General features: G+C 40.7%; 2 protein-coding genes and 1 non-coding gene across 3 annotated transcripts in view; all 3 read left to right on the plus strand.

Annotated features, from left to right (window-relative positions):
* Positions 1–4,556: 4,556 nt before the first annotated feature.
* Ldha (lactate dehydrogenase A) lies at positions 4,557–17,890 on the plus strand. Its single transcript, XM_015477685.2, has 8 exons — positions 4,557–4,716; positions 6,897–7,046; positions 8,863–8,980; positions 10,720–10,893; positions 11,347–11,520; positions 12,221–12,338; positions 16,455–16,578; positions 17,179–17,890. The coding sequence occupies exons 2-8, from the start codon at positions 6,921–6,923 to the stop codon at positions 17,341–17,343; spliced, it is 999 nt and encodes a 332-aa protein (XP_015333171.1). The 5' UTR covers positions 4,557–4,716; positions 6,897–6,920; the 3' UTR covers positions 17,344–17,890.
* Positions 10,252–10,351, plus strand: LOC125612192. The gene has a single exon (XR_007342532.1). It is a non-coding gene; the product is annotated as a small nucleolar RNA U13 (small nucleolar RNA).
* Positions 17,891–20,703: 2,813 nt separating the features above from the next.
* Positions 20,704–22,608, plus strand: part of LOC107158177 (L-lactate dehydrogenase C chain-like) — a 30,239-nt gene continuing 28,334 nt past the window's right edge. Inside the window, exon 1 of the mRNA XM_048788206.1 lies at positions 20,704–20,804. Within this exon, the coding sequence (XP_048644163.1) occupies positions 20,704–20,804 (101 nt within the window). The remainder of the gene's footprint in view (positions 20,805–22,608) is intronic.

Raw genomic sequence — 22,608 nt, forward strand, 5'->3', positions numbered from 1 at the left:
GGAAAAAAAAAAAAAAAGGCTGTTACAGTTTTCCATGGTCTTCCCCTGCTGTGATCAGACAAGGAACACTCTCTGATATGGGGCCCACACTGAGCATTGAAAGGGCCTTAGGACTCCCTCTGTAGCACTGATTTCAGGGGTCCTCAGTTTGGAAGTCACTATGTTCTGGTAACAGTCTTTGCCTGGGAACCTGTCAATGGGATGGAAAGTGTGAGATCCAGTATTCCCAGGAAAGGATGGAGAGGAAAGGGCACAGCGATTACTACTTTTCTGGGGTAGGAAGCTTCTGGGAGGGAATCTGAGATGAATTCTCTTAAGGAATGGTGAATGAACTCTCGAGAAAGTTCTAGCCCCAAAGGGAAGCAGGCAACATCTAGCACCTGAGGATGTGCCCTGCCTGGCGGAGCAGAAGGGGAAGAGGGGAGGTAGCAGGGTACCCAGAGATGTTACCAGGAGAGCTCAAGCGGTTTGGGTGGAGGCTTCTGGCCTCATACCCATCATCTGAGGGATGGATGAATTGGGGGTGGGTGTTGGGGTGAAGGTGACATAAAGTAGTTTTCCAGGAACAGATGCTGCTCTCTTACCAGAGAGAGAAACCTGTACTTTGGCACGTACACAGCACATCCTGGTCTGTCAAGGACAGAGGGAATGAGGTTATCTGCATCTTGGGTCTTGCAACTCAGAAAACCCATAGGCTTTGTAGCCAAAAAAAAAGGTGAAATAGGCCAGGCTGACTGTGAGTGTTCAGAGGGGCTATGGACCAGGGAGCACTGAGTCAGTGCAGTGTATGTTCTGTACAGGTGCAGCTGGAGCTGATTAAGTTTTGCACATCACGTATATATATATGCTGGGTATTATCACAAAAAAGATGTCCTACTTTCCATGACCTCTCAATCACCCTGCTTTCATCCTTTCTCTCCCATTCTCCAAAAACTTCAGTGACCTCCATAGACCATTAAACACAACACAACAATAACAACAACAAAACCTAACATATAAACAAACAAAAACCCTCACCCCTAAGCCATAGGCTTTGTAGTCAGTCAGCCCTGGTTTAAAGTTCCAGCCCAAATCATTTAGTAGTTGGCACAGTCTTGGCAAAATCAGGATTTTCTCTGAGCCTTGGTTTCTTTATCTGGAAAATGAGAATAGTTGTGGCTACTTCAAAGAATTAAGAGGAAGAGGAGTATGGAGATTGCCTGGCTTGCTTCCTGATACATTAAGGGGTGCTTAGCAAATGGTATTTGTTTATTTGTTTGTGGAGTCAAATAGCAGTTGTTTGCATAAGAGGAGGGATGCTGCCCTTGTACTGAACTGTGGTTGGGTATCTTAATTTAGGGGAATGAAGACTCATTGATTTAAAAATTATATATAAAAATGTTTATTAAGGGGGCTGGGATTGTGGCTCAGCAGTAGAGTGCTTGCCTAGCAGGTGTGAGGCCCTGGGTTCGATCCTTAGCACCACATCAAAATAAATAAATAAAATAAAGATATTAAAAAATGTTTATTAAGTCATTTCTTACTGTTTAAATACCTTTACAGTGTTGGGCCATTCTCTACAATTTAAGGCTAATGATGCTTATATCAACTTTTTCTATAATTTTTTTTGGGGGTACTGGAATTGAACTCAGGATCATTTGGCCACTGAGCCACATCCCCAGCCCTATTTTGTGTTTTATTTAGAGACAGGGTCTCACTGAGTTGTTGAGTGCCTTGCTGTTGCTGAGACTGGCTTTGAACTCTCAATCCTCCTGTCTCAGCCTCCAAGCCGCTGGGATTACAGGCATGTGCCACCATGCCCGGCTTTTTTCTACAATTTAAAAAATTAAAAAAGGGGGAAACAGAACCCCCACATAACCCCACAAAATCTCACAAAATTATTTTAAAATATTTAAAAAATTGCTATATTAAAAGTCTTGCCAGGGCCTCCAGATATCAGCGTAGTTAGGCTGTGGGCCACAGCATGCACATTATGTGTGTGGTGCTGGAATAATTTGGTCTGCACCTACTGCTTCTGACTATTACTGGAAGTCACAGAGAAAACCACCTGAAAATGGAATATTGTGCCCTTGATTGTGCCCACCACAAAACTGTCTTCTTGGTCTGCTAAAGGAATGGACTGCACATCAGCATTTGCGATAAGATGGCTCTTGACAAGTATCCTAGTAGTGGCGTTCCAGAACTGCACTTTCTCAGCAGAGCAGCCTAGTGTGTCTTCACAGGACCTCCCAGAGCTGCCTGACCTCCAGGTAAAATTTCTCACCTATCTTTCAGTGTAATTCCACTCTCTTTTTTCTACCAGCCTCCTCCCAGCAACTGTGGTCACAGTTTACAGGTAGGCAGGGCCCACCCTGACTGAATTAGGACATTGTTGCAAAGACTGAGGAACCAAAGATACTGTTACAATCTATCTTGTCCTCAAGGGACCTGGAGCCCAGGTCTCAGGGCCTCCTAGAGCGATGAAAACACTGTTGGAACATCCTAGAGAGATACCCTGCTTTCCTGGAGCTGGGGGTAATTATACTTTCAAAACCAAGAAACCTACAACTACGACTTTTTCTCAGAGATGGCACTGAGCTTCCCGTTGGTGCCATAGAATGCAGGAAAGAAGTAGGCCCATCCACCACCTGGAGGGGCTCACCATCTGGTAGGGGAGGAGAGCCCCATCCCTCTCTATTGTGAATCTTTTGGAAGGATGTATAACTAGTGCTGGGGGAGCTGAGAGGAGGGAGGTACCAAATCTGTGGGTTGGTATAAAGAAAAACCTTTTTCTCCTCTATTCACACTCAACTCAGAACAATCCTATGACCAGATATGTGCTTTCCAACCCCTCCCACACAAAGCAATTCTCTGGTGAATACCAATTAGGTGTTCTATAATTCAATTCATCTGACATTACCTAGAGATAGCATCTGATCCCACAAGACTTCCCTCTACTTCTGACCCTAATTGCAAGTAGTAGTTTGTGACCTGTACTTCTGACCAGCATGCTGTAAGTTGGGAATGCCCTATATCCCTATTTCAGGATTGATAATTTGCTTGGACACTTCCCAGAACCTAGAAAAACACCTTACTGATTTTTAAATTTACTTTTTTTTTTTTTTTTTTTGGGTAACGGGTATTAAACTCAGGGGCACTTGACCACGATGCTACATCCCCAGACCTATTTTGTATTTTATTTAGAGACAAGGTCTCACTGAATTGCTTAGTGTCTTGCAGTTGCTGAGGGTGGCTTTGAACTCACAATCCTCCTGCTTCAGCCTCCCAAGCTGCTGGGATTACAGGCGTGCGCCATTGTGCCTGGCTAATTTACTTTTTAAGTTTTTTAAAATGTATGTATGTATGTATGTATGTATGGTTCTGGGGATTGATCTCAGGGCCTGTGCATGCTAGCAAAAGTGCTCTTTCACTAGCCATATCCTCAACTGATTTGGTATAAAAGAGATTACAAATGATGCAGATGATAAATTAGATGGAAGAGATGCATAGGGCAAGGTTATGGTGGTGTAAGTATAAGTACCCAGCTTCCTTGCCCTCTCTGGGCACTCTAACCTCCCAGCACTTCCAATGTTCAAGACTTTTAGAAACTTCGGAGCTGGGGGTGTGGCTCAATGGTAAACCATTCGCCTAGCATGCCGGAAAGCCTGCAAGCCTGCAAGCCAAGTTCACTCCCCAGAAGAATTTTTAAAGCTTTTATAGAGCTTAATCTCCAGCCACCACCCACTTTCCGGAAGGTTAGGGGGTAAGTCTAACAGTACCCTATATTCACTTGGATTTTCTTATCACTAAGGAAATTCTAGAGCTTTATCAAATATATTTCATATTATACCAAAGTGGGGGAACACTAGAAGATGGGTACCCTGCAAAGAAGAGATGAATGGGGCAGATAAAACACTAGCATGAAAAAAGGCAGAGGTAAAAATGTTTCAAAAGCAAAAATTTGAACTCATATAAGTAGCGGGTAGAATAGTGGTTACAGAGGATGGAGAAAGGTGGTGGAGAGATATTAAAATAAAACGCAGCACCAACAGTTCTTGGGTATGGCTGGGACTCATCCTCGTGGGGTGGGGCAATGGGAAGATGCAGACAAGAAGGTAAATTTGACCTCAATCACCTTGCAAGACCAGAAAGGCAAAGTCTCCCTTGTGAGTTTCGGACTTGGAAGGTTTGGCAGTAGGGGAAAAGGAGACGTCCTTTTCCATCAGTCGGACAAACTGACGCTGTGCTAGGTATTTTCCTTCTTTCATTCAACAAATGTTTATGGAGCGCCAGAAGCTGTCCCAGGCATTTGGAAACAGCGATGAAGAAACAGATCAGGGATTTCTTGAGAGTAACGTGCAAATTTTACGGAAGAGGAAGCTGAGGGTCTGCCTGACTCTGGTTCACGGATATCGCCCGGGCTCCCATGGCCGGAGAGGCAGCGTGGGGCTTTGGGCACTCCCTTAGATGTCCCGGCGCACGTGGTTTGGCCCGCGGGTCCGCTGTCGGGCTGCGCGCGCCGCCAGGGCCTCTCCATTGCCCCGCCCGGCTGGGCGCCCGCCCCCAGCCCAACCCACACGTGGGTTCCCGCACGTCCGCCTGGCTCCACTCCTGACGTCAGCTTCGAGGTTCCATTTAAGGCCCCTCCCGCGCCCAGCCTTGAGTGCCGGAGACTCTGCTGCAGAGTGCGGATTCTATTGCTGCGCACCCCCGACGCCTTCTCAACGTGCACTCCTGGTACGGCCAACCCCGAATACTCTGCACCCGGAGGGGAGGGAGAGCAGTTGCTTTTGGCTCCGCTGGCCCACGCTGCCCGCGAAGGGGTCCCTGCTGTCGGGGAGAGGCGCCGCTTCCCAGAAGACGTGGGCGGTGGCCTACCATGCATGGGCTTGGCGTCCACCTCTCTAGGCTTTTGCCCTAAGCGGCATCTCTGGCCTCTGGCCTCGCTGGGTAGCAGAGCGAGTGACGCCACCCAACCCAAGGTTGATATTCCGGGTGGATGAGGAAGAACAGGAGATCATAGATCTGAGGGTGGAGGATGCCTTCGGGTTTGAAGTTAGCGAACAACGCAAAACTTGTGGTCCGGTTTTGGGAGCTAAGGCTATCCCTAAAGCCTTAGTACGTCTGGGGAAGGGTTCCTGGATGCCGGAGAAACCCTGAGTGCTGCGCGATTTGAATTTTCGCCCTGGGACGCTGGAGAGGTGGAGTCTATGGGGATTGCTGTCGCCTTTAGACTATAGGGTGCTCTTTGCGTAAGTGATATTTATTAAGTTGCTGGGGGATCAGAGGCTGTACTAAGCGAGGTGCGTGCAAAGATGAAGCAGGCAGAGTTGCATTACTTCTGCACCTCAGACGGGTCTAACGAGAATAGTATCGCGTGTACCATCTCTTTTTGGCAAAGGGGAAAACCTAGAGTTGGGAGAGAGGGCATCTCTAAGGTCACAGTGAGTTTGTGGCAGAGGTGGGGAGGGTAGATCCTCGTTCTGCAAGGCTCTTGCCCCTAGATATAGTCTTGCCCCTACCATAGAAGGGAGCTGTGGAGCAGAAGACTGAAGGTTTCAGTGAGGCCGGTTCTTTGCAGGAGAATTCCTCCCTTTAGCCAAAAAGTTGCAGAAACCATGCAAGGCTATCTAGAAATAGCAGTGATTTGAGACCCGATTCCATCTTGGTGACTCTGGGCTGCCTGCCTAGAGATCCTGTCTGATATTTTTGCCCTTTAGGACCGAGTCAAAACTAGGCGTGGTGTTTGGGGGGATGTAACATGTGATTCCCTCCAGTGAGTGCGGTGCAGGGTTGGATGGGCAGAGTGGAAGATTCCCTCCCCAAGCTCTGGAATTCAAGGGTTCCACTAAGTACCTGTTAACTTTAGGGCTTCAAACCCTCTGCAGCCATTTCTGCACTTCCTGTGCTGACAAAATTTCCTCATACCGGGCCTCATGACTTTGCAACCGGACCACAGCTGAAGCTACACGTGGCTCCTCCCTCCTGCTTGGTTAACAGACGCTAGTCCCTGGTATTGTGATTTGAAGTGTGACTGGCTAACCGCCAGGTCCGGGAGGCTGCCAACCCAGCTTCACGTTGTTCACAAGTGCTTCAGGGCATTAGTAAGGTCTAAAGTCTGACTGGAGCATGCTCCCTCTGACCCACACAACTGAATGGTTGCAGATAGCCTACACTTACTTGAGGGCTGGGCCGGTGGGGCTTACCCTCTCCACCACCCAGTGTCCACAGTCCAGCCTACTGCCTATTAATGGCACACAGCCACCAAGCCGCTGCTTTCTCTACCTCACCCTGCAACCTCCGTAAAGCAAAGGCGCATGCGCACTTGCACAAGTTTCCTGGGTCGGGATCTTCCGGATCTGGGCGGGGCGTAAACCCTTGTGCCACATGGGGAGGAAAGCAAGCAAGTGTGCAGTGTGCGCAGGCGCCGACCTCACAGCACGTTCCTTTGCTTTTGGGTTGTGCTTGTGGCCGTTAGTGGCGATTTCTGCTTGTACTTTTGGTCCTTAGTTGGGGCTTTGCACTGTACTTGCTTTAGGGTCCTGAGTGGCCGGAAGATAGCTGCCCAGTGTGGGTGGCTCACTGATTTTGTCTGAAGAGCGGCCTACCCTTCCAAGGGCTAATAAGCCAAGATGAGTGATCCCTCAGGAGGCTATACTTACACCCAAACTTCGATATTATTTTTTCATGCCAAGGTGAGGTCCTTCACATCAGACCCTGGTCAGACCAAACCCTGGCATTAGACTTTTAAACCCTTTTTGCCACCTTTAGGTTTTTCCCTCTCCATTTTTAGTCATCTCTTGTGAATTTCAGTGGCAAATTCCCAAAAGAAAGTAAAGTAAGCCTTTTTCAAGAACAGCTCTTGGTAAGTAAACAATATTTCAAGAGGATGCAGTGACATTGTTTCTCCCCTATAGATTCCTTTTGGTTCCAAGTCCAAGATGGCAAGTCTTAAGGATCAGCTGATTGTGAATCTTCTTAAGGAAGAACAGGTCCCCCAGAATAAGATTACAGTTGTTGGGGTTGGTGCTGTTGGCATGGCCTGTGCCATCAGTATCTTAATGAAGGTAAGTGAGAGTCCATCACTCTGGAAGCTGATGCCTTGGCTCCATCCTGTCCTCCACCCTCCCCAATAATTGGATTGTCACTGTACATTAAAATATGAAGGTTCATGCACTCATTCAAGGAACCTAATGTGAAACAATCTTTGAAACATGGTGAGGTATCAACAGTGTTATCTGAAATAAAAAGTGTCAAAGGTTACATTTTCTAAAATTTATTATATATCTAAATAAAAGGAAGAGTCCATGCCTTTAAATGAGTCAGACTCTCTTAAAGTAATTTTTGAATCGAAAATAACAGTTACATATGGTAAAATTAAAATCATCCTATGGGAATTTTTTTTTTTTTTTTTTTTTTAAACAGGCATGAGTTTATTAGAAGAGATAGGGATAGGAAAAGGAAAAGGGACACTCTTAGAGAGAGAGTGTATTGCTAAAAGCTTGGTCCTTGTCCCTGATGCCACTCTAATAACAAGGACATGGTTTTGAGAAAAAGGAAAAAGAAGGTTTATTGCCTTGCTAGCAAAGGAGAATCACATGGGAAACACCACCACACCACCACCTTTGTTTAACAATTTTGTTATCAATTATGGGACTAAAAATTAGAAAAAGAATTTGTGAGTAAAGAACACACTTTACAGTGTTCAAACCTGATTTATATAAAAAATAATTGAAGCACTTCAGGTTTATAAGAGTAAAATATGACTTCTGTATTCTGAACATTAATGGATTGAAGGAAGAAGGGACTGAAGGCAGAAATGAGCTGTGCAGAGATCGTAATTTATTTGTTTTTATGTTGTGCTGAGGATCAAACCCAAGCCCTTGCGCACACACATGCTAGGCGAGCACACTACCGCTGAGCTACAACCCCAGCCCCTCTGTATTTGTTCTTAGAAGAAGCCACATAACACACCAACTCTTTATTCCTTACCCACTTGATCAGAAATTGATGCTGTTTTCCCTGTATGTATGAACCACCTGTGGTCTTTTTCTTGGCCTCTGATTCAGGTTTGGGTAAGAGTACCCACTGACCACTTGTGCTGTAGATGATTTGAAGGTAACTGTTGTTGGTGCTCCTGGTCTAAGATGCACCTATGAATTTTTATAGGTTCAATTGTAAGGATACTTTTTACCAATATTATGCAAGGCACGAGTCTTATCTTTGTGCAAAACTGTAAGTATTGGTTCAGATATGAAAAACAACCAGAGAATTACTCAGACTATCACTTTTTTTATGGTGGTGGTAGGGGGGGACCAAGGATTGAACCCAGGGGCACTTTACCACTGAGCCACATTCCTAGCCATTTTTGTTTTTATTTTGAGACAAGGTCTTGCTAAGTTGCTGAGACTGGCTTTGAACTTGTGATCCTCTTGCCTCAGCCTCTCAGCCTCCCAACCTCCCAAGCTGCTAGGAATACAAGTGTGCACCAAGTGTTGTTACTAGTCCATATCACCTATTTAATGACTAGCAAATTCAATGTAAAACTGAATTTGGGATAGAAAAATAAAGCAGTTTTTCATAATTAGAAAGCAGTGTTATTGGAGGTAGTTGCAGTTTTATGACTACTGATTGTTCTATTTCCATACCAGCAGTGGTAGCACTTCTGCAGAGGTTGGTTCAGAGAGGAGATAGTGCTATGTATAGACCATCTGTGAGTCAGCTTAAAAAAATGGCAGTGTGCCTCTACTTTGAAGTATATCCTGAACTAACACTGATACTAAAATAGCAGAACTCTCCTGTGTCAGAATTAAGAGAAATTTTTCATTCAAAAAATCTTGAAATGACAGTCTCCCATTTAACTAAAAATTTTATGTCTTTTAGGACTTGGCAGATGAACTTGCTCTTGTTGATGTCATGGAAGATAAATTGAAGGGAGAGATGATGGATCTCCAGCATGGCAGCCTTTTCCTTAGAACACCAAAAATTGTCTCTGGCAAAGGTTTGATTTCAACAAGTTTTATATTATAGTCCACATTAGATGTAAACTTTCTTTTTGTACAATATTTTATAATAGAAAGCCTCTGACTACATGCTAAGATAGACAATATGACACAAAACCTGGGGGTGGAGAGGTTGGTGGGGAGAGCAGGGCAGAAGCCACAGGCTTAGACTAAGAGACTTTCAATAGACTGCTGAATGGACTGGATCTGCAACTTCAGTTGAGAGCCTTCTTTGGTGACAGAACACACAATGATAAGCCTGGAGACCTCACAGGCCCGCCTTAGGGCCCACTTGGAGCACACAAACATACAGGGCATATACTTGTCTTCATAATAGTAGCAAGATGTCCAGGGTGATCTCTAGGGATTCGGCATCTGCAGCCATCACAGGGAACTTGGAGATGCCTTTGTTGAGGGTTTTGGTTGCATGGCTGCAGTCCCTCTTAACAGTTGTCTTCAAGAGCAGGCAACCTTGGATAAATCAGAAAAAAGCAGATGTAATTTTTTTTATTCATCTCAAAGTCCTAGCTCTTAGAAGCTTTTCTTTTTCATACAGGGGAGTCTTAAAATATATTTACATTGGTACCTATGGGTATCAAAGTTCAATCTATATTAAATGGTTTAAAATGGAAATCCAATTAGTGTATTATGTGGAAACCATCTGAACTAGAATGTAATGAATAAAGTTTCAGTCTTTAGGTGCATATTTAACCACATTGCTTTAAATACTTTTTTTCTTTTGTGATGTTGGAGCATTTAACCTAGGCCTCGCATATGCTTGGCAAGTACCCTATCACTGAGCTACAACTCCAGCAATCAGATATTTAAGTGTTCTTATTCCCCCACTTTCTTTCACACAGTAACACAAGGTTGAGTTCAGAATAAATGAGCCTGTTCAGATATTTTTGACTTGACCCTTTCACACTTAACTAGCACCAGCCTGGGAAATGGGATTTGGGCCCAAATAGTGTCTTTTGGTACTTGAAAGTCCTTAGCAACTCCTAGAGTTAATCATCTTATGCCTTCGGGTATCTAGAAGCAAAATATGTTCGTTAAGTGTAAAGGCATCTCTGCCTTTGTTAGTAATCAAGTATTTAAGTAAACTTAGGAGCAATGAAGAATAAGAACATTGAACGAAGGGGAAGAATTGGGGATATCTGAGAAGTTGATATATGAGAATCATAAACTTGATTTCTTCCTGTTTCTCTCAGTCATAGTTATATCAAGATATAATGTAACTAAAACTACACTATAAGGAAGGTATACACTGGTCGTTTTTAGTTCATAAGTGTGATGATTGGGTTTTGTGTTGGGTGAAATATACCTTTCTCTAACCGTTGTTAGAATATCAGTGCATTACCCATCTGACATAAAAAATAGAAAACCTGAAAACAAAGGGAACTGTCTAGGAGGCAGTGGGGGCATTTATCTGCCATATGTATAAAACCTGCATAAAATTACAGAAGCCAGGTGTAGTGATAATACTGTGATCTCAGCGATTCTACAGGCTGAGGCAGGAGGAATAAAAGTTTAAGGCCTGTAAGGGCAATTTGGGGAGACCCAGTCTCCAACCTGAAGAAAAAGGGAGGGACTTAGGGTGCAGTTCAGCAGCAGTGTGGTTGCTACATGTGTGTGAGGCCCTGGGTTTGATCCTCAGTACTAAAAAGAGGAACAAATTTTGCTGGCTAGTTAACAGTTCTCTTAAAGGTATTCATCTGATTGTTGTTTCGTGTTTTAGACTATAATGTGACTGCAAACTCCAAGCTCGTCATTATCACAGCTGGGGCACGTCAGCAAGAGGGAGAAAGCCGTCTTAATTTGGTCCAGCGTAATGTGAACATCTTCAAGTTCATCATTCCCAATGTTGTAAAATACAGCCCACATTGCAAGTTGCTTGTTGTTTCCAATCCAGGTGAGACTTAACAGCATAAAACATGAGCTATAGTAAAATTGATAGTATGTTATATTCTATATGCATGTATATATTCATTTATTTCTTGTTGCATTTCCCTCCTGAGATTGTTTTTGTAAAATAGTTATTATAAAACATTAAAGGGATAAAACATTAAAGGGACAGAATGCCTCTGAACATAATTGGAACATAAAATCAGTTATTTACCCAAGATCTTATATATGGAATAAGTTTATGAATAATTGTATTCTCTTTATTGGTGCAGTTTATTCTCATAAAATAATACTTGACTGCTTGGTAGACTTGATATGTAGTACAGAGACTTAAAAATATTAACAAAAATATCAATTAGTCATGAGCAGTATCAAGATCCATATAGAACCATATATCTGTAGTGGCTAATCATTATCTAATGAATTACCTAATGTCTTTGCCTGAATGTTGTCTTCACAGTGGATATCTTGACCTATGTGGCTTGGAAGATAAGTGGCTTTCCCAAAAACCGTGTTATTGGAAGTGGTTGCAATCTGGATTCAGCACGATTCCGTTACCTGATGGGGGAAAGGCTGGGAGTTCACCCATTAAGCTGTCATGGGTGGGTCCTTGGGGAGCATGGAGACTCTAGTGGTAAGCATGAGTTATTTTCTGCTTTTATTTACAAAAAGATTGCATTAAAAAATACAAGTATTTTTATTATTAAATTAGACCCTAAGTCAAGTATCCCTTAATCAGGATAGACTGGTTTCCTGGAATCTACCATTTATATAATTATATGCTAAGAATTAAGATTTTAGCCATTTTATATGACATTTTATGGCAGGAGAACAGAATGAAATTTTACTTCTATGGAAGTAAATAACTAGACTTGTTATTTCTTCAGAATCGAACCTAGGTCCTCATGTATGCTTATCACACACTTTATCCTTGTACATCCTATAACCCCCAACATGTGAAAACCATAGTTCTTATGATAACTTTAGTCATTTATACTTGACTTGAACTGCTTGTCCCTGAAAAGGTCAGCCACCCCAAGTGGAGTTCAAGAAAATATTTTGGTACTGTGCAGAGTTCTGAGTTCCTTATGCCAATAAAATTTCCCTTATGTTTGTGTGCCATCTTTATATTTCAAATATATGAACTAAACATTCCAACAAATGAGGGAAATGGGTTGAAATATACAATTCTTGTTATATAATCTAAATAAATGAAAATCTAATAGTAAGGACATTGGTTTTTTACCATTTGTTGTAATCCCCTTCAGCAGATAGGAGAATTAAAAATAGTATCTTGATGCATAAAAATAATTGTGCTGTACAATTTCTTTTAGTACCTGTGTGGAGTGGAGTGAATGTTGCTGGTGTCTCCTTGAAGAATCTGCACCCAGATTTAGGCACTGATGCAGATAAGGAACATTGGAAAGAGGTTCATAAGCAGGTGGTTGACAGGTAATAAGTTTCATAATCTGGCAATATAGGAGGTTAAAATTTATTATCTTTATATAAAAGATTTAATTTTTTTGTGATACTAGAGATTGAACCCAGGGGTACTATACCACTGAGCAACATCCCCTACCCCTTTAAAAATTTTTTTGAGACAGGATTTCACTAAAATAATCTGGCCTTGAACTTGCAGTCCTCCTGCCTCAGCCTCCCAAGTTAATGGAATTACAGGTTGTAACATTAAAGTGCTACCCTATGTGTGCAGATGATGAATTTGGCAGGTCAGATCCAAAAGACAATAAAAATATACTCTTTATACAATATGGCATTTATTTTAGTAATAATACGGAAGTGAAAGAAAAAGTGATAGGCAAGAGAAAAAGATTATCACCGGCATGTGGGAAACACTGACACCTGAAGTCATGGAACAGGAGAGTTCCTGGGCAGCTTTTCAGGTTCCTGACTAGGAAGTCCCCAGCAGAGCATCCTCTCCAGTGGTGAGACCCCAGTGGGGCTTCTTAAATACAAATTAGAACAAAGAAAGCTTCATTCTAACAATTACCCATCCCCTCAAGGACACTTCATCCCCACTAGTACTGGCCAGATCTCAAAGGGAGGGAGTGGTAGCCTTGAGATAAGTGAGTGTCTGAGTGAGCCAGCCAAACCCACTAGGAAGTCAGCATTCTTTAGGTGTCCCATCAGGGATGTGTGAAGGTCCTGGCAGGCACGTGGACAGGGAAGATCTTTAATATTTTCCTTAGCCCTTTCAGGTGTATGCCACCAGGCCCTACTATTTTAATAGTGTTTACGTCTGAATACTTTGAGATAACTTGTTTCCTTTTCTTTTTTTTCCCCCCACTGGTACTAGGAATACCCAGGGCCTTGCACATGCTAAACAAGTGCTCTACTGCTGAGCTAAATCCCAGTCACTTTTTAATTCCTTTTTTATTTTGAAATGGTTCAGGCTGGTCTCAAACTTGCCATGGTCTTCTGCCTTGGCATAGCTGGGATCAGAGGCATGTGGGAGCCTGGCAACCCTTGTTTTCTTAAGCTTTGTTAAAGATCATAGTAGAAAGACAAAGGTAAAAACAACAAAAAGAATAGCTAAAATAAAAAATAGAGTACCAAATGCTGGCAAGATTATGCAGAGCAGATATTGGGTTCCTCATACATTGTTGGTAGAAATGTAAAATGATGCCACCATTTCTGGAAAACAGTTGGTTAAAATTAAAAATGGGTTTTTTATACAACCCAGCAATTTCATATAATGGATCCCAGAGAAATAAAACACCCATAAACAGATAAAAATATTAAAAATTACAGGTATTTTTTAATGCTAAAATCTTTTTTAAAATGCCATAATTCTCTGTAATCTGATAAATCTTTGCTTGTATTTTAAACTATTAAAATTCAACAAATAAGTTTGTCTGCCCTACTGGGATATGAGTCTTTACTTCAACATATATGATTTATTCACTTAGAAATAACTTTTTTTTTTTTTTTTTGGTGGTACTGGGGATTAAACCCAGGGTGCTCCAAGACCGTGCTACATCCACAGCCCTTTTTAATCTTTTTGGTACTGGGGATTGAACCAAGGATGCTCAGACACTGACTGAACCACATCCCCAGCCCTTTTCCTTTTTAAAATTTTTTTTCATTTAATATTTTTTTAGTTGTCAATGGACCTTTATTTTATTTATTTACATGTGGTGCTGAGAATCAAACCCAGGGCCTCACACATAGTAGACAAGCACTCTATCACTGAGCCACAACCCCAGCCCTTTTTGTATTTTATGCAGAAATAAAGTCTCACTGAGTTGCTCAGGGTTTTTCTAAATTGCTGAGGCTGGAGGCTCACTTTGAATTCTAAGTGTGTGTGTGTGTGTTGCTGGTGATTGAACCCAGGGCCTTGTGCATGCAAGGCAAGCAACACTCTACCAACTGAGTTATATCCCCACCCGCCCTTTTGATACAGAGTGTTGCTAAATTGCTTAGGGCCTTACTAAGGCTGGCTTTGATGTTGTGATCCTCTGCCTCACTTAGTCTCCTAAATCCTGGGATTACAAGGGTGCACTACCTTCCTGACTTTTTTTGAGATCAGGTCTCTCCAAGTCACCTAGACTGGCCTCAAACTTGTGATCCTTCTGCCTTAGCTCCTGAGTAGCTGGGATTACAGTAATGTGCCACTGTACCTGGCAGGAAAAACCTTTAAAATCCAAGTTTATTTTTTTTGGTACCAGGGATTGAACTCAGGGGCACTTGGCCACTGAGTCATATCCCCAGCCATATTTTGCATTTTATTTGGAGAAGGGTCTCATTGAATTGCTTAGTGCCTTGCCATTGCTGAGGCTGGCTTTGAATTTGCGATCCTCCTGCCTCAGCCTCCTGAGCTGCTGGGATTACAGGCCTGGGCCACCACACCCAGCCCAAGTTCTTATTATACTCTTTGAGATTATAAACATAGTTAGCATCTGGGTGTGGTGGCACACACCTATATATCAGGAGGCTGAGGCAGAAGAATGGCAAAATTGAGGGTAGTCTGGGTAATTTAGCAAAATCCTGTCTCAAAATAAAATAGAAAAAAGAACTGGGGATATAGCTCAGAGGTAGAGCATTTGCCTAGCATGTGCAAGGCCCTGGGTTCCATCCCCAGGATAAAACACACACACACACACACACACACACACACACACACACACACACATAGCTTCTTTATTCAGATGGTAATAAAGTTATATGTCCAGGTCTAGATATGCTAGAAACATGGTACACTAACAAGTATTTACTAACAAATTGTTGAAATAGGGAAGTTTTCTACTTGGCATTATTTACTTGTAAACTGTGGTTATGTGTGAACCTTAGGTCTATCAATTAGTCCTTGGTTCAGGATATATTTTTATACAAGTACTATGTGCTGTTTGTGCCACTAGAGCTCCTTATATTTTCATAATTGGTCTAGCAAGGCTCTCTCATATGTATTTGTTTAGTTAAATAAAACCTGTGAACCTACCACCCAGCCAAGAGACTTTAACATTAGCTATCAGCTGGTATAATATTCCTTGGGTCAGAATTGCTAGTCTGCTGGTGTTTGAAAATACTGGAAGTGAATTTTTGCCCCACTTCCTATTCAACTATCTCCCTGTCACTCCCAATTGAAATAATCTTATGATCAACATGCTGTGTGCAATCTTTTAATCTTTCTATATTTACCATTTTCATTTGAAATGCTGGCAATTGAATCCTTGTCTTTGAGCATGCTAGGCAAACATTTTACCACTGAGCTACTTCCTCAGCTGCCCCTGGGTGTTCTCTTTTTTATTTTTTATTTTTTCCAGCAATGGAGAATGAACCCAGGGATTCTTTATCACTGAGCTACATCTTCAGCCCATTTTTTTTATTTTGAGACAGGATCTTGCTAAATTGACCTCCAACTTGCTATCCTCCTGCCTCGACTTCCTGAGTCACTGGATTACAAGCATGTGCCACCATTCCTCGGCCCTGGATTTACTTTTTAAAATCCAGTAGTGCACTTCTTTTTTTCTTTTCTTTGCTACCACCACTCTTAGTACTACATTTCTTCATCCCACACAACCCCCCTTGGTACTAGGGATTGAACCCAAGGATGCTCTACTTCTGAGCTACATCCAACCCCAGCCCTTTTTATTTTTTGCGACAAGGTCTTGCTAAGTTGTTGGCTGGCCTTTAACTTCCAACTCTAAAATTCCCGAGTTGCTTGGATTACACATGTACGCTACTATTCCTGGCTCAATATTTCTAATAATCACCAGTTTACCACTATGTTGGTAGCTATAGTTGATTAGTTATGACAGTTATGTGATATTCCTTTGTGTCAGAATACCACAATTTATTCATTCTGTTGGAGGGCAGTGTACTTGTTACTTTTTTTTTTTTTTTTTGCCATTCCTAATAGTATTGTTGTGAACATTCCTGTTCAGTGATGTTCTGGTGTATATGCAAGGGTTACCCTTAGAAGTATAATGCAACTTTTTGGCATTATTTACTATAAAGCATGTGTTCAGTGAAACCTTTGTTTTCCTTTGTTTCTTCCTCCTGTTTTTTTCTGCCCTTCCCTGTTCTTCCTTACCCTTCCCTATTCTGTAGCGCTTATGAGGTGATCAAACTAAAAGGCTATACATCCTGGGCCATTGGACTGTCTGTGGCAGATTTGGCAGAAAGTATAATGAAGAATCTTAGACGGGTGCATCCAATTTCCACCATGATTAAGGTAGGTCCATGTAGTGATACGTTGTATTTGAATACTTATTTCTGATTTGCTTTTGTTTCTGTTGCTGTTGTGGTTGTGAGGAAAGCCCCCTACCACTGAGCTATATCCCCAGCCCTATTTCCTGGTTTTTTAGAAAAGATTCTTCTGAGAAAGCAGTTAGGTTAATGGAAGTCCTGTTCACTGAAGTGAAATAACTTAATGCACTCAGAACTTTGGAAATAAATGATTGATATGTAGGATAAATATCCACACATATATACTTGATAACTTGACTGAAAAACTTGTTATGTTTAAATAGATAGAAGTCTATAGGAGACAGATTTTGCCATTGGGAAAAATAGAAATCACTGTTACTTACCACAATGTTGCATAATAAATATTGGGAAGTACTGTGTATAATAATAGTTTTTCTTTTAATATATATATATGTTGTTGGTGTTTTTAGTGGTTTTCTTTTACACTCTTGATTATATAAGTGAACATCTGGAAATAAATTTCTGTTTATTAAGTCAAATAAGCTTCATAATGGCAAAGAATGTAAGTCTTGGGAAACCTCAGATTGTATAGATAAAATGTAAATTATTTTCTTTTTGTTTTCAGGGTCTCTATGGAATAAAGGATGATGTTTTTCTAAGTGTGCCTTGCATCTTGGGACAAAATGGAATCTCAGATGTTGTGAAGGTGAATTTGACTCCTGAGGAAGAGGCACGTTTGAAGAAGAGTGCAGATACACTTTGGGGAATCCAAAAAGAGCTGCAGTTTTAAAGGCTTCTAATGTCATACCACTTCACTGTCTAGGATACAACAGGATTTTAGTTGGAGGTGTGCATGTTGTCCTTTTTATCTGTTCAGAGATTAAAGCAGATGGCCTGGGAAAAACATCAATTTTTTAAAGTTAGAAATAGGAATGGCATATAAAACCCTACAGATATCCTGATGCTGGATAGTACTTAACTTGTGTAGTCCTAAACTAGTGTAAAATAGTTCCACCATCTCTGAGATACCACTGCCAATGTTGCACAACATTGTGCATGTTGTGTGATATACCTTCATCAAACATGCCTAGTCCAACTTTGTTTTTTTTTTTTTTTTTTCATTCAGTCACATCCTGGGATCCAATGTTAAATCCAATATCACATGTCTTATGTATAACTGTTCTAAAGGATTTTATTTTGTGTATTATATGTATCTGTAGTGTACATTTCCATATAATGTAAAAGAAAGATCTACAAATGAACATTGCAACCAGCTATTCAAGTGTCATACCAACTGAAATATCAAATAAACCTTGAACAGTGACTATTCTATTAAATTCTTTTTATTTATTTTTGTGGTGCTGGGGATTGAACCCAGGGCCTGTGCATGTGGGGCAAGCACTGTATCAACTGAGCTACATCCCTAACCCTTATTTTTATTTTGAGACAGGGTTTTGTTGAGTTGCTGAGGCTGGTCTTGAACTTTGGATCCTCCTGCCTCGGTCTCCCAAGTTGCTGGGATTATAGGCATATGCTACCACTCCTCACCAATTTAAGATATAAAGTCATAAAGGTGCCATTTTTTTTTGTTGTTGTTGTATTACTCGGAAGTAATAGGCTCTTCATGGACAACCCTGCAATAATTTTATTTTATGGGGTACTATTTACTACTGAGTAGACTTGAGTTTAATATGAATTTATGTTAAGGGTATAATTAGATTGTGTTAGTTTGGTACCATTTCCATTATAATCTATAGTTCCACTATATTAAGCCCAAGGTATTATATATTTGTTATTAAATCAAGTAGTCTTGGTGATTCTCTACTCAAATGTCTTATTAAATTTTCCCTCAAAATAGTTTTGTAAATCACCCTTATTCAGGCCTGAATATTGCCATCATTTCTGACTCAGGCTTTTATTCCCCAAAGTTTTCTTCTTCAGGGCTAGTTAAAAGAAAATTATGGCTTTTTTTCTCTCAAATATAAAATGACAAGCTTGGTCAAGTTAGTCTTGACAGTGCTATTTTAATTGGATTTACTATCCTGTACACTTTAAATACAGCCTTGCTAAGATAAAATTTATATACCATAAAATGTACTTTAAAATTTTTTTATTAGTTGTAGATAGACACAATTACCTTTATTTTATTTATTGATTTTTAGGTGGTGCTGAGGATCAAACCCAGTGCCTCACACATGCTATACAAGTGCTCTGCCACTGAGCTACAACCCTGCCTGCCCAAAATTTGCTCTTAAAATGTACAACTCTTGGGCTGGGGTTGTGGCTCAGTGGTGGAGTGCTTGCTTAGCATGTGTGAGGCACTGGGTTCGATTCTCAGCCCCACATCTAAATAAAATGAAGGTCCACTGACAACTAAAAGAAATTATTTAAAAAAGTGTACAATTCTTTGGATTTAATTACCCCCAAAAGAAACCAGAATATTTCCATGGGCTTTGTGATCCTTGAGGTAACTTCAGTTTTATTTTTAAAAAATTGTTTAGATGTTGATGGACCTTTATTTTATTCATTTATTTATATGTGGTTCTGAGAATCAAATTCATTACCTCACATGCTAGACAAGTACTCTACCACTGGACTACAATCCCAGCCCCTCAGTTTTATTTTTAAAAAGTCCATATTTTAATGTCATATTTGATACAATAAATTAGACAATATGAACATGATTGAAAAATAAGTGAAATAGACTTACTCAATCTTTCATGAATCTTGTAAAGTTTCATCATTTTCTGTAACAATAAGTGCTCTGGGTTCACCAAGTACCTTCCTGCCCCAGCAAGGAATAGGCCAACTCTACAAGGAGACCTTTTTTTTTTTTTTTTCATATCTTTAGGAAGTGGATTAAGCAGGTCTTAGCCCTGCCTCACACAGGCTTTTAGTGGAGAAGAAAACGAGATGCTCAGCACATGGTCCTCGTATTTTTTTTCTCCTCCTATAGCCATAAAAACTCAAAAGCCACATTCCAGTCTAGGGTCGTAGCTCAATGGTAGAGCGCTTGCCTCACATGCATGAGGCCCTAGGTTCTATCCTCAGCACCACATAAAGATAAATAAAAATGAAGATGTTGTGTTCATCTACAACTAAATATTAAAAAAAATAGATTCTTTCAAGATTCTTTACTGAGTGCCTACTATATAATATGATAGATGTTGCAATATACAAGAATAAGTAAAAATAAAATCTTGACTATTTTGACATTACTGCAATAAAAATGTCAATTAAGCTTGGAGAGGTATTAAGAGAGGTATTAATCTTCTCGATTACCAAGGGGATATGTCATTTGGCCACCAGGAGCCTGAGGGAAGTATACAGCTTGTTTATTTATTTAGGTACTGGGGATTGAACCAAGGGGCATTAACCACTGAGATAATCCCCAGTCTCACTAAATTGCTGAGGTTGGCCTTGAACTTGTGATTCTCCTGCCTTCCTTGTCTGAGCTACTGGGATTACAGGTATGCACCAGCATGCCTAGCTACAGCTTGATTTTTTTTGTCTGTGATACCCAGTCTTGTTCATGCTAGACAAGTGCTCTGCCACTGAGCTACATCTCTAGCCTATTTTGCAATTTTTCTATTTTTTATTTTATTTATTTATTTTTAGTTGGATCTGGTTAAGTTGCCCAGGCTGTTCTGAAACATACTATTATGTTGGGATTGCAGGCATTGTGCCACCAGGCCTGACCACAGCTTGAATTTGCAGGCCATCTAGGTCAGCAGTGTTCCTCAGCCCTGAGGTTGCTGGGGAAGCACACAAGCAAGTTGTGGTACCAATGTGCAGATGCCACTCCTGTGTGCTACCTATGGGGAGCTTCTAATTTTGGTCTTGTAGTAGGTTGAGAAAAAGTGCCATAAGAGAAACAGGAGAGAAATTGGAAATTGTGGTAGTTGACACAATTGTCAAGGAAAGCTGGAAGTGCAGTTTAGTGTGCCAAAATTGAAAATGAGGAATTAACCTCAAAGGATGGGCAAACAACTTTCCAGATATAGAGAACATTAAAATGTTCTGAGCCACCCCCCCCCCCCCAAAAAAAGGTTGTCCAAAGCTCTAATTGGAGGGAGTTTGGTGAGTGTTTTAAAGTTGNACACACTCTTGATGTACAACCCAGCAGCGGTGCCCATTGGTATTAACCCAAATGGCTGAAAACATGTCACACAAAAACCTGCACTCAGATATTGATAGCAGCTTTATTTACAATTGCCAAAATCTGGAAACAACTGTGATGTTCTTCAACAGGTGAGTGGATAAATAAACGATGGTACATGCAGAAAATGGAATATTATTCAGGGTTAAACATAATTAAACTATCACACCCATAAAAAGTCATGCAGGGAAATTTTTTTTTTTTTTTTTTATTGTTGGATTGTTGGAGTTCTTTATATATTCAGATATTAACCACTTATCAGATAGATGATTTGCAAATACTTTCATTCCATGAGTTCCTTTTCCACTCTGTTGCCTGTGTCCTTTGATGCACAGACGTTGTCAAATTTAATGTCTAATTTATTTTTACTTTTGTTGCCTATGCTTTTGTTGTATCCAAAAAAAGCACTGCAAAATTAAATGTCAGGAAGCTTTTCTTCCATGTTTTCTTCTAAGAGTTTTATAGTTTTAGATGTTATGTTTATATTTTTGATCCATTTTGAATTAACTTTGTATTTGGTGTAAGGTTAAGGTCCATGTTTGTTCATTGACATGTTAATATCCAGTTCTTTCAATATCTTTTGTTGAAAAGACTATTCCTTCCCCTTTATCTTGGCATCCTTGTTAAAAATTTGAGTCTCATTATGTTCTTCTAGCCTATATTATATCTGTCTTTATGCTGTACCACACTATTTTATATTAAGTTTTGAATTCAGGTAGTATGACACCTCCCACTTTGTTCTTTTTCAAGATTACTTTTGACTTTTTGGGTCCTTTTAGATTCAAAGTGAATTTGGGATGAGTTTTTCTATTTCTGAAAAATAACATATTTGGAATTTTGATAGACTAGCACTGAATCTGTAGATTGCTTTGGGTAATATTTTAATAATATTGTCTTCCAATCCATAAACATGGGATATCTTTCTGTTTATTTACGTCTTCCTTAATTTTTTCAGCAACATTTTGTAGTTTTTCTTTTCTTTCTCCTTCTCCTTCTTCTTCAACCCAGGGATGCTTTACCTTTGAGCCACATCCCCAGCCCTTTTTAAAATTTTGAGCCAGGGTTTTACTAAATTACTTTGGGCCTCACTAATTGCTGAGGCTGACTTTGAACTTGCAATCCTCTTGCCTCACCTCTCAATTTGTTGGGATTATAGGCACGTGCCACTGCACCTGGCTGTAATTTTTAAGTGTGGAATCTTTTACCTCCTTAAGTGTTTTTTAAATGTACTACTCAACCTTTATAATAACTTTTAGAGGTAGGTACTGTTACTTTTTCTATTTATAAATAAGGATATTAAAGCACAGATGTTAAGTAACTTAGAAATATTGAAACAACTAGTAGGTAGAAGAGCTAGGATTGAAATCATGGCAGTTTGAACACAGACCCTGTGTTCTTAAGTCCTTTACAATGTTTAGACAACTTTTGGAAACTTGCAGGGGGAGATTACAAGAAGAAGCAAAGTCAATTTAATTCCAGAATCCTAGAAAGGCTCAGGAATTGGAAGTACCAGTCACCTCATAAGGTGGGGGTGAGGGATGGGACTAAAAACATGAGGACTGGTTGAAAGTTTACATGAGGAGAAGGAAAACCAACAGATTCTCTTCCCTAGCTTAATCAACTAGACACCCACCTCTCTCATCCTAGCAGGCAAGAGAAAGGAGGTTATTATTTGGAGAAATTGAATGATTCGGGCTGGGGATGTGGCTCAAGTGGTAGCGCGCTTGCCTGGCATGCGTGCTTGCCTGGCATGCGTGCGGCACGGGTTCGATCCTCAGCACCACATACAAACAAAGATGTTGTGTCTGCCGAAATCTAAAAAATTAAAATTCTCTCTCTCCCCCTCTCTCTCTCTCCCCCTCTCTCTCTCTCCCTCTCTCTCTCTCTCTCTCCCTC

The sequence above is a fragment of the Marmota marmota genome, unplaced genomic scaffold (assembly GCF_001458135.2).
Source record: "Marmota marmota marmota unplaced genomic scaffold, marMar, whole genome shotgun sequence".
In the NCBI taxonomy this organism is placed as follows: Eukaryota; Metazoa; Chordata; class Mammalia; order Rodentia; family Sciuridae; genus Marmota; species Marmota marmota.

Excerpts from the sequence above, each read along its gene's own strand:
- Ldha (XM_015477685.2), top strand. The coding sequence starts at position 6,921 with ATGGCAAGTCTTAAGGATCAGCTGATTGTGAATCTTCTTAAGGAAGAA. Across the intron at positions 8,981-10,719 it reads AAAAATTGTCTCTGGCAAAG|ACTATAATGTGACTGCAAAC; the intron begins GTTTGATTTCAA and ends TTCGTGTTTTAG. Across the intron at positions 12,339-16,454 it reads CATAAGCAGGTGGTTGACAG|CGCTTATGAGGTGATCAAAC; the intron begins GTAATAAGTTTC and ends CCTATTCTGTAG.